The sequence below is a fragment of the Spinacia oleracea genome, chromosome 3 (genome assembly GCF_020520425.1).
Source record: "Spinacia oleracea cultivar Varoflay chromosome 3, BTI_SOV_V1, whole genome shotgun sequence".
In the NCBI taxonomy this organism is placed as follows: Eukaryota; Viridiplantae; Streptophyta; class Magnoliopsida; order Caryophyllales; family Amaranthaceae; genus Spinacia; species Spinacia oleracea.
Genome location: NC_079489.1, coordinates 64,593,914 through 64,606,324, shown reverse-complemented (window position 1 = coordinate 64,606,324; position 12,411 = coordinate 64,593,914). Strand labels below are relative to the sequence as shown.

Here is a 12,411-nt window from a genome sequence, read left to right as displayed (position 1 = left end):
AGGAAAGTGTTAATATTTTCTTTTTTAATTCCCAATTAACAATCCCTAATAGTATAAAAAATTCGCATTCTCACATACGAAACACACTTATACGGAAAAAAAAAAAAAAAGGTAATGAGGAGCACCCAAATACTCACCTCTCTCCCAAACAATGGGTCGATCATCATCGTTAATTGAAATCCCATATCCCTGAAACCTCTTCTACTCACCGAAAGCCTCATAAATCATACGGAGAATTATTGTATATGCTATTTATACTTATATAAGAAGGTCCTAACCACAACAGTCTCTTTTTCAGTACTTGCTAATTGGTTCCGGGAGAACAATTGTTTCCAACTCGGGGAATTAGACAAGGAGATTCCCTTTCTCCATATCTTTTCATTCTTTATGCAGAATTGTTAGCTCGATCACTCAATGAAAGTTGCTTTGATCGCTCCAAGTTACTTAGAGTTTCTCCTGGTAATTCTAGAATGAGAATCCCATTTGTAACGTTTGCGGATGACACAATGATATTGCAAAGGATTTGCCAGAAAGTTGCGTTCTTATTAGACAAATTCTTGATAAGTATTTTTTAATCTGTGGTCAACTGGTTAACTATCGTAAGTCAGCATTCCACTACACCCAAAATACTACGGATATTCAAATCCTATAATTTAAATTCATTCATTCTCAAGACGAATCATTCAAATCGGTTAAGAAACTATCTAGGATGTAAAATCACTAACAAAATCGTCACCAAAAAGATCTTTGTTGACATCCCTCAAAAAATAGATTCTCAACTTTTTAATTGGAAAACTAATTCATTATCACAAACAAGGTGATTGGTGCTAATCCAACCAAGCTTAGCTACTAAGGCTAATTTTCAAATGCAAAGTCTTACTCGTCCTAATCAAATAAATAAATCCCTTGATAGATCCTATAGAAAATTCTTTTGGGATAAAGATTCACCTAGTAAAACTCTCAACTTGATAGGTTGGGATCGCATTTGTAAACCAAAATATTATGGAGGTTTTGATTTTAGAAAATCGTAGGCGAATAATAAAAATTCGTCCTTTGATTTGAAAAGGTCTTAGATAACAAGTGGGGAATGAAGCAAAAAATTCATTTTGGCTTGACAATAGGCTTGCCCTTTTCCGCTCTCAAATCTAATTCCTCCTCCTTCTAATGCGGATCAAGTTAAAGTTTTAGATTTTATCACCTTAGAAAAGCAATGAGATATTTCCAAACTCAAAGAAATAATCCCTCACCATTTTTTGTAGTCCACACTTCAATTCCCATTCCTAGTAATGACATAGAAGATAAACGGGTTTGGGGTCTTACCCCTAAGCACTGACTTTTAAAGAAAATCAGGAGCCTGGTTAGCACAAGATTTTGGACCTTCTACACCTCCGAAAGTAAGTTATAGATGGATTTGGGATCTTGACCTTCCTCCAAAAAAAAAAAAATTCTTTGAAAAATTTGTAACGACCGTCTTCCCTCTAAAGAAAGTTTGAATATAATCCATGTTTTTGTCCCTTTTGAATGGACTCTTTGTAACCATCATCGAGAAGATACCTTACATGTATTGTTCTCTTGCCCATTTACTATGAACCTCTTTTACTTTTTGGAGAGAGAAGAGAAATGGCCAAAGCCATTACCCGGTGTACCTTATTTAGACTTGGTTGCAAACCTAGAGCAGTGTAAATATACATTGGGACTAAATTCCCTTGCAAGAATATCCTTTGTATGGTGGAATGAACTAACTTTCAGAAATGAAAGTTTCACCCTTAGTCAAGGGGCTGAACTAATTAGAAAACTATACAAAGATTGGTCATTCGCAAAAAATTGTGAATCCGGATAATTCCAGGCTAGTCATCCCTCCTTCAAAGGCTAATTTAAAAGACAAAAGTGTCTCGAAAAAAAAAATCTTTTGGTAAGCCCCTTCATCTCCTAGTCAATTCAAATTAAACTTTAATGTCCCCTCCCTTCAAATGTGAATATGGCTTTAAGTTTCGTTATTAGAAACCATCTTGGTACCCTTGATCTAGCGGGACCAAATTCATTGGTTCTAAATCGGTAATTCTATTAACGGATGCTTTAACACTTCGTAAAGGCATCAAATGTATACTCTTCCTCGGGATCAAACACCTTGTAGTTGAAGGCGCCAATCTTAGCGTCATCAACCTATTAAGCAGCAATGGAAAATGTTCCTTGGACGATCTTTTTTACTATATTTTCCAGTAGACAAATCAGGATTCGAATTCTATGGCTAAAACGGTCATAAATACCCTTCCACGCTTTATTGATTTAATCCTTGTAAAATTTGTTCTATAATTTTTATTTCCTTATAAAAAAAATAGAGAACTTTTCCCACTGGTTCGTATGATATAATATATTTAACCATTTTAAACAAGACACTACTCCGTTTAAGCTATAGCTTCACCTCACTTTTCAGAAGTTCCAACACATAGCCACCAAAACAAAGACGATGACACAAAAGCACACATCAAAAAGCAAAATAAGAGTAAAGGCCAAATTAATCACAATTCATCCATTACCAAAAAAAAAATTCATAGAACTCTTGACATAGTTTAAAGTAAGAACATTCGCGTGACTCTCTGCTGTAAGTCTAGTAATCTTTCACTAATGCCACTATCAGTAATTGGGGGTACACAAGCAACATATCAGCAAAGGAAAATTGTCGACAATTGCCAAGGAAGATGCACCAAAAAAAGAAAGCTGCCACACCGGTGTACACAACCAGTCAAGCACCTCAACATCACTAATTCCTTACTTCTTCTTAGCTTCTGCGGCTATAGTTTGCAAAAAGGAACAAGAATAACAAGGTTAAAAACATTGGGTACATCAATTACACTAATGTCTGTTTGGTTTGGTGTTAAACCGTTTTCAGTGCAAAATGTTTTCTTTAAAAGAAGAAAATTGGAGAAGATGGTGAAAATTGAGAGGAAGAAGGGAGAGGGAGATAAGGAGGAAAGGTGGAAAAGTAATTTCCCTTCCTTTCAAATGGAAAAGGGTTTTCCACCTTTGAGGGATTGAGGGAGTTATGGAAAATTGTTTTTCATCTCTTGTCAAAATAATCAAGGTAAAATGATTAAAAAGGGGAAAATAATTTTACATTAAAACGTTTTACACCCTACCAAACGGAGCCAAAGTGTGAATTGAAGAAAAAGGTTTTAAATTTATATGGGAGGACAGTTTCATTGTGACATGAAACAAAGTAGACAATAAGCCAACATAGGTGAATGTCATACCTTCTTCACACCACAGATCTTCTTTGCTCTGTTCTTTCGCTCCTTCATTTGTTTCCTAGACTTCTCGATCTTGGTGGCCAATCCGTTCTGCACCAAAGAAAAAGAAGAGGAAGAGGGGCAATCAGAAGAGTATATTAAGCATTACTAAATGAGAGAAGCATGAAAATTTGCGACCCACATCAATGGATAGAGTACAAGAGAAAGGGGTAAAGATAATTACCCTGATCAGCTTGTACTTGGGCTCGAACTTCTTGGCGCTATCAGCTGAATCATAAATCAAACCAAATCCAGTTGATTTACCACCTCCGAAGTGAGTACGGAACTTAAACACGAAGATGGAGTTCAAATCATTCACATCATAGATCCTAGCCATTTTTTCCTTCAACTCAGCCTTTCAGAAAAGAAAAGAATGTGGTAAGACATTTGACAAACAGAGACAAAAGACATCAATGTTTGCAGTTATGCACACTAAAGGTATAAAAGCAAAAATAAAACTCCCCACCTTTCTCCACAATCTTGGAATACATAAATGTAGAGTAGAATCATTATTAATTATAACAACATAAAGAAATTTGGCAGTACATTGTTCTTTGAAGATGCAAAGACACAGACTGAGGGCAAATCATTGAAAATGCAACAATCAACAAGCAAAAATGACAAATAAAACCCCCTAATAGAAAGGTGAGTATTAATCACAAAATTAGTGATTAGTTTCCAATGTAAAGAGTAAATAAGTAGCAGTGTAATTAGGATATGATTTAGGATACAATGCAAAAGATGACAATAACTGCACTCCATACGGTAACTAATAGTATCAGGTTTGGAGCAAGGGACTAACTAAACACATTATGTTTGCATAACGTATTAAGCATCATATCAGAGGATTATTATCAAGATTAACTCCCTTTACAATTTACAAACTTGTACATGTTTCTAGCCTTAGCACCGATACATACACTACAATATGACAATGCAACAATCAACAAGCAAAAATGACAAATAAAACCCTTTAATAGAAAGGTCAGTATTAAACACAAAATGATCAATTAGTTTCCAATGCAAATAGTAAACTAGTAGCAGTGTAATTAGGATATGAATTAGGGTACAATGTACAAGATGACAATAACTGCCCTCCATACTGTAACTAATAGCGTCAGGTTTGGCGCAAGGGACTAACTAAAAGCATTATGTTTGCATAATGTATTAAGCTACCATCATATCAGAGGATTATTACCAAGATTAACCCCCTTTACAATTTAACTAAAAGCATTATGTTTGCATAATGTATTAAGCTACCATCATATCAGAGGATTATTACCAAGATTAACTCCCTTTACAATTTACAAACTTATACATGTTTCTGGCCTTGGCACCGATACATACACTACAACATGACAAGACGAGCACCAGAATACATTACAATATCATCAATGAAGCATCATTCAACAACAAAATCAATGAGTAAGCTTCCTCAACAGATAACCAAGTATAATCATCAACTAATGATTTCAGAAAATTACAGTAAATCACAAGGAATCACAATATTTATTTTTAAATAAAATAATCAATTAAAGCATAAAATACAATGCGGTAAAGGATCGCAGAAAAGAAGATGATACCTTTGATACGTTGGCGCCACCAGGGTGAAGAACATCGATGACCTGAAATGCAACAAACGAATCAACAAAAATAAATTAGGGTTTGAGAAGTTATAGAATAACAATTTGAGAAAAAAAATCAATCGAGAAAAGAGGGAGAAGAACTAACGAATTGCTTCCTTGAGAGAAGACGATTGGTCATGAACTTGCGAGTTCGGATTGTTACTGCCTTTTCCGCCATTGTTGTAATTTCACTCTCCTCTTCTCTCTTCTCTGGTGCAGGATTTGCGGCTGATTCCAACTTCAAAGGTTCACGGCGAAATGAGAGAGAGTAAATCAAAGAAGAAGGTGAGTGGAATTTGAAGCCAGAAATTAGAAGCAGCCTCTATGTACTATGTAGAATGTGCCAATGTGGGAACAACGACGAAGATTTATTATTATTATTTTCTCTTTTCTTTTCAATGATAAATAACCATAAAAAGTTGGTAAAAAATACTTCGTATAAAATAAACCCGAATTTTAAAGTGTTACAAAAGTGATACCTAAAATTAAAATGTTATAAATAAGTGTTACCTAATATCAAAGTGTTACAAATTAGTATTACCTAATATCAAAGTGTTACGAATTAGTGTTACCTAATATCAAAGTGTTACTTAAACATGAACTTTTTTTACAACTTAAAAAGTGTTACCATTTGGTGTTACGTAAGGTCACTTTTGTACTAGTGTAATTTGATGAGTGTTTTTTTTAAATAGTGCATACCTGATCTTATGTATATGTTATTTTCAATCTTTTCAGGGGAAAATTAACGTACCTTGCACCATCATGAGGAGAATTATCGAGAATTTTTTTGATATTGGGCACTTTGGCTTGCTTAGAAACTTGAATTCAATTTAGATACGTGTTGATGTTTCAAGAGGACACTTCACGCTAATATTTGATGTGGATTTTATTTATTTTTCCATTTAGATCCAACAACATTTGCTTATCTATAATTTTTAGAATTTAGAGATAAAGGGGATGGGATTGTTGGTTACATATGACTTGAAATTGTATAAATGATGTCAAAATTCTTTTAGTAATGAATTGAAATTTCCATTTGTTTTAAGTGAATGATTTATATTTAATTTTTATTTCATTAAATAAAACGTAGTTGCTTCGAAAAAAGCATATCCTAAGATGTTGATTACAAAGACAGGTAACTTGAAATTTAACACCAGTTTAACACCAGAAAATCAGCTCTATTTGGGTTCGAATATCCAGTATGACTTGCTTTGCATGTACAACTAGAGTTGAATTAAATCCCTCATTAAATAAGACGAGAAGTTCCTGCATGTTGACTTGTGAGTACCAAACTATATTGTTTGGTACCAAATTAAAAACAAACTCACTGACTTGTGAGTACCAAACTAATAGGTTTGGTACCAAATTTCCAATACCATTTTACAAGATACCAAATAAATTTGGTATTGTGAGGGGGTCGAAAAAGCACGATGCTAATGCGTGACCTCGTCCCTCGTGGGCGTGACGTTGTCAGATCAAGTGTAATTGGATTTCCTGTGAGTTTACACCCAATCGACTAGTAATATAGGAGTCGCCATTCAGTTTTTAACGACAATGAGAAAAACTGACAAAACCCGGTTATCGTGACATAAAGGGAGTGCAATTATGTTTGACCCGACGGCCATAGGTTCCCTTGTGATCCCTGGTGTGGGGATCGCTCAACGTACACCCACAGGGCAGAGATTGAGAGTTCGGGGGACTGTAGCTACCGAGAGGAGTGGTCATCGATAATACTCCGGAGGCAGGTTATCCTTACTAGCTCAGCATAAATAATTGAAGGGACATGCGTTAAACTATTAAACTATTCTGAATTGATTTTAGCAATATGCAACACATAACACTAAATCGACCGTGATTATCTTATTTAGATTGATTTAAGGTACCTAGCATGATAATTCAATTGTCCAAGGTATTATCTTATTAGGCGTGATAGATCAATCAAATTAATAGTTTGACGATTTTATAAAAGGGTGATGAAAGCGATTAAATCATATGAGGGACACATTACAACGCACCCTTGAGAGGTGCGTTGTGGTTCTCAGAAAACTAACCACTTGGCTTTGCTATTTATCCTTTTATTTAACGAATCTCGGGTTTCTAAGCAATGTTCCAGTATTTAGGCTTAATTCATCAAGCTACAAGGGGTAGGACGCGTTCTGTTCGACTTTTGGGTCGATTGCGACAGAACGCCGGATCAATTTCGCAGCGTGAGGCTTAGGCTTAAGGCTAGAGTCAATACTCAGGTTATGGAATTGTGTCTCTTTTCACGTCGATTTTAGGCTGTATTTATAGGAAAAGGGTGTGTGGAAAGATAGATTTTAAGATACGAATCCAAAAAGAATCCGGAGATAAAACGGCCCCAGGCATTTTCAGCGCCCAAGGCTGGGCGCCGAAGATTTCGGCGCCCAGATCCAAGCGTTGAAAATGGGATCTGGGCCGAGCTCTTTGTCATATTTGGACTCTTAGAATACGGAGCTTTTGAGATTTATCCGAGTCTTTTAGTGCGTATTAAGTTATGACGGAATGCGTCTGGGCCCGTTACGAACTCTAGGTTCGATAGGAATTTAATTAATACGTAACTCTTATTTTCGAATAATACCAGGAATGCAAATTCTATCTCTTTTAGGATATATGTTGGAGTGCAACACCTAATTATGACAGGTTTCTATCTTTTATGACTTTGCCACTTTTAACAACTACCTTTTACGGTAGTTACTATTCTTAGCAGGTTTCTATAAATAGTAGATTTGGCTGAAATGAAAGGGTGATTAAGATTCGTTATTTTATAGGAGATGCATTGCCAAGTGGAGATTTATGTTCTCATCATCGAACCTTCCCTTTCGGGAATGGGGACAAAAGTAGGTGTCTACAGTTAGCCCCCACTTTGACTGAGTCTCGAGATGAGACGATGGTCAAAGTACTAGACGGAGTGCGTCATACAAGCCATGGTGTGGGTGACCTGTTTTGCGAGGGTCTCACAAGCCCCCGAGTGATAAAATTTGACTTAAGGGTCATCACTTGAAGTGTTAACACATTCCTCACGCGTCATTGGAATTTGTTAACTAATAGTATAGAAACTTCCTCACTTTGTCATTGGAAGTGTCTAAAGATGTTTTCGAAATCAAAGCTATAAAGCGTAACTAGGCCTGGCCAAGCCCAATCACGAGGTAAAATGTTTTAAAGATTCTCATTTTCTGGGTTAGCTGAACGAGAAAACCCCCTTGTTTTTATAGGACGTAAAACGAAGAAAAATCCAGCACATCGCTTTTTTGGAAAAAACGGAAAACCGATCCTTTGATTTTTGTAAAGGGAAACCATCCTTTGATTTTTGGAAAAGGGAAACCATCCTTTGATTTTTGGAAAAGGGAAACCATCCTTTGATTTTTGGAAAAGGGAAACCAGGAAAAGTTATCGCTGCAGCGACTAAGGACCTGCGCGCTTAGCGGCGCAGACCCCGCCCGCTGAAGGTGGGCGAGCCTGTCCGCTGGGGGTGGACTCCCCGTCCGATAGAAGTGGACGAATCTGTTTTGATGTTTTTTTTGAAAATAAGGACCTACGCGGTTTGTGACGTAGACCCCGCCGGCTGAAGATGGCGAGCCTGTTTTTATTTTGAAGATTTTATTTTCTTTTCATTTTGCCTATGTATGTTTTTTAATAAAAGGCTTTTATGATTACAACCTGTTGGTGGGTCGCAATATTTCCCAATTGATTGTGTCCTATAAGTGGGTCCACACTGTGTATGTCTCTCGTTAATAAATAATGAGATTTTTGCAATACCGTTGTTTTTCCGCGGGAAAGGAATATTAAGACAACGAATAATCTCACAAAAGGAAACTCGCGCATGCCCGACAGCGAACATTCGTTGTCTGGGGAAGCATTTTCAGCGCCCAACACTGGGCGCGAGAATTTCTAACGCCCAGAGTTGGGCGTTGAAAATGCAAGGGGAGGCTGGTCTTTAAAAGACGCGACCCGTCTCCTTCTTCCCCCATTCTTTCGCCATTTTCGTTCGAACTTCCTTCTCAACTTACTCATTTCTCACTCGTTTCCTTCATTTTTCTTCATGAATTCTACTCCAAATCACTTCCTAATCCTCCCAATGTAAGTAATTTTCAGTATTTTTAAGCTTTTTGTCAAATTTGAGTATTTTTTTGCTGAGTGTTCTTGAACTTGAAATTGATTTGCGGGTTTTTGATTTCGTGCCCCTTTCTTTCAATTAGATAGTTGAAAATGTTCTATATGGCATGTTAATTAGTTTGTGCATGTCAATTTTCGCAAGTATGTTGGTTTTTGTTGAATTTGGACATATTTATACTAGCCCCCAAGTGCACCTACGATTCTAGTGTTTTCTTGCAATGTAGGTGTTCTTGGTATACTGCTTGCGTTCTTCATAATTCATGAGCGACAAATTATGAAAGAATTTTGATTTTGTTGGAGTTAATTTTGTTTAGGGAGGTATTTGCTCAATTTGAACTTAGTACCATGTTTTTAGGGAACAAAATTGTATGACTCCATTTTATGAGCGGAATGCACTCTTTTGGAGATGGTGAGGGCCATCTTGTTAAAGGTATAATGCCTTATTGTTGTGTCGTTGACCAGCATGTCTTGCGAGTCGTCGTCGTCCTCTGGCGACCACGCGGAGCGCGGTATGACACGTCAGTCTACCGGTGCGGGACCCCTATGGGTGGGTCCTGTGTATTACGACGGTCGGGACTTACATTACGAGCACCACGTGACTACCCGTCTTCACGCGAGGAGGGATACTTCAGTCCATGGTTACGGTGCGGCGATGAGCGAGACCGTTTTTGGCTATCTGAGTTCGGACGCCCAGGCTTTGGTGAGGGGGAGTTCGCTGTTCCCGGTAGTTGAGACTTTTTGGGAGATACTGTGACTCAACATCTCCCTATCTTTCTTACGGTCATTTATGAGGTGGTGGTGGGACACTACCAATACCTTCCATTTTCCTTGGGACGAGATGACGATTACTCCCAAGGACTACACCGCTTTGACGGGCTTGACCTTTACGGGGATTCCCGTTCGACTGAGGTCTGGTGGCCCGCTGCCGACCGTTGTTGAGGGTACCAGGCTCATGGGCTCGTGGCTGGGTCAGAGATTGCCTTCGTACCAGGCCCGTGGGATACCCTATGCTGATTTGATGTGGGGCCTGGAGCATGGGGTGGAGGAGTCGCCTTTGAGACAGGCCCGGTTGTTTTACCTCCACTTCATCACTTCTACTTTTCTGTCGGGTCCTACTGACACCTTTGACCCGAGGTGGATAGACCTGGTGGAGCACGTGTCTTCGCTAGGCGCATACCGCTGGGGCGACTTGGGCTATGCGATGCTCGTAGGCCAGATGAGCTTGGAGGTGCGAGACTCGGATCCCCATAGACATCATTTCGTCATTGCCTTGGCGGGGGTGCCGCGCTTGATTGAGGTATGTGCCTCGCTCCTTCTTTTGCTTTCTTGCCTTATTGGGCTTTTTAATGTACATTTTGCTTTACTGCCCATTCTCTTTTTTTTTTATAGCTTTGGGCCTTTGAGCACTTACCTTGGCTGGCTCTGCTGGTCGTCGTTGGGGCTGGAAGAAGAAGCTGACGGCGCGTCCGCCGCCTGATACCGTGTGGGATCTCATTCGGGACTGGAACCCCGAGCATGTAAAGCACCTTTTCCTTATCTCGTTTCTTATTATATATATTTGTTTTTTTTGTGTGCGAGATTTGTTTTTGTTTGTATTCCTAAATAGGTGTTCTGGACCCCATGGATCTCTTTCAGGGGTGCCTACGCTTCGGTCAGGGATAGTTATGCCCTGAGCCAGATGCGGGTTTTATTCATTGGTCGCCGTGACCCCGTCTGGTATCTGGGGGAGCGGGTATGCATGCAGACCGTTGGAGTCTTCTCAGTGCCTCATCCTCCGCCTGCGACCATGTTGGCCACCCGTTCGATAGGCGAGGCCTAGAGGGTTCATTTAAGGGAGGGCGTCCCGACGATTGAGTTAGTGATAGCGGGAGCTAGCTATCATCAGTTCATCCTGGATTCTCTTCGTCTCCCGGAGCCTGGCGCTGTAAGTCGCTCTTTTTATTTTTATTTCTTGCTGCATTCCCATGCTCGTACCCATATATTCATGTTATCGTGTTTCGTGCAGGAGCATCCTGATCCTGCGTTAGGGGGGTGGGTGCCTCCCGATGCTCGGATCTCATATATTGGGGAGGGTGGATCCGAGTTTGTGGAGATTATCCCGGAGGGCCGGGTTTTCCATGCTCCGCTCCTGAGGGAGTACAGGCGGTATGAACCTTTCATTTATGCATCTTTCTTATTCCCTTTTTGTTTTCTTTTGTTTACTGACATTCCCATTTCAGGTCCCAGCCCGTACGACCAATGCGATGGTGGGGGTGATCAACCGGCTGAAGTCCGCGTTGGTTCGGGCCCGGTCCGTACTTTCTTGCAGGAGCCCCCACTCTACTCAGGTAATGCACCTGCTTTTTGAGATGTATATTTCCTTTGGTTGTCACATTTCTGTCACTTACTTTTCTTTTTGTTTCTACAGAGGGAGACAGGGCGAGCCGGGGCCGATGACGCGGGGCCGTCGGGGTTCGGGGGACGCGGCCCTGAGGAGAGGGAACGGAAACGGTACTCGCCCCTACGGCATCGCCGTTCTGACGTGGGGACGAGTACTTCTGGGGAACGACCTGAGCGGGAGCGTGGGCGGCGTTCCATGTCAGTGGCTCGTGAGTCTAGCCCCGAGTTGCAGCCGCAGCCTCAGCATTGGGGAGTTTCAGCCTGGGGATCCTCGCACCATGGGGGGTGGACGGGATGGACCGATGAGGCTTGGAGGGGTGAAGTCGAGGACGAGTCTTAGGCTTGCCTCCACCTTTGTATTTTATTCATTCTTGTATTTCGCATGTACATTGATTTATTATATTTTTTGCGAATCTTTGGTGCAAGAATGTTTGCGCCTTCATTGGGCTTGCTAGGTTGCCTTTATCAAATGAGGTCTCAACACGTAGCATTATGACGGTACTAAACTTTCAAACCAACGACAATTTTTGAAAAAGAAAGGATTCCATATATTGTATTAAAAAGAGTGAGTTCTTACAAGAGTGCACATGTACTAGACTAGCCGACTACTTGGGGGGTATTACATATGTATATTTTCTCATGTCTACATTTTGGATTTTCGTCCTTGTCAACTCGTGCCATACTCCTTTGTTGGGCTTGCACCTTCATAGACTCCTGTGGCTACCTTTTTTTTGTTCTATTTGGACTTTTAGCCTTACTCGTGCATGGGTCGGGGTGTAGTGCCCTTGTAGTGTCTTTCTTCTCGATGTGTTCCATGACTTTATTATTCTTTTTTGATCGGACCGAATCCTTAATAAGGATTGCCTACGTATCTTCGTCAGAATCAGGTCGTGCGTAGTTCTAATTATATATATTTTTTTTGAAAAGGGTGTTTATTACACGTCTGCTACCCCCCTAAGTGTTCATAATTCTTTTGATAATTCGAG

At 39.8% G+C, this 12,411-nt stretch overlaps 1 protein-coding gene across 1 annotated transcript; it reads right to left on the bottom strand.

Moving 5' to 3' along the window:
* Positions 1–2,570: 2,570 nt before the first annotated feature.
* Positions 2,571–5,116, bottom strand: LOC110783533 (40S ribosomal protein S24-1-like). The gene is made up of 6 exons (XM_021987880.2): positions 5,019–5,116; positions 4,871–4,912; positions 3,472–3,642; positions 3,252–3,338; positions 2,728–2,792; positions 2,571–2,631 (listed from the first exon to the last, which is right to left on the bottom strand). The coding sequence occupies exons 1-6, from the start codon at positions 5,088–5,090 to the stop codon at positions 2,571–2,573; spliced, it is 498 nt and encodes a 165-aa protein (XP_021843572.2). The 5' UTR covers positions 5,091–5,116.
* Positions 5,117–12,411: the final 7,295 nt, after the last annotated feature.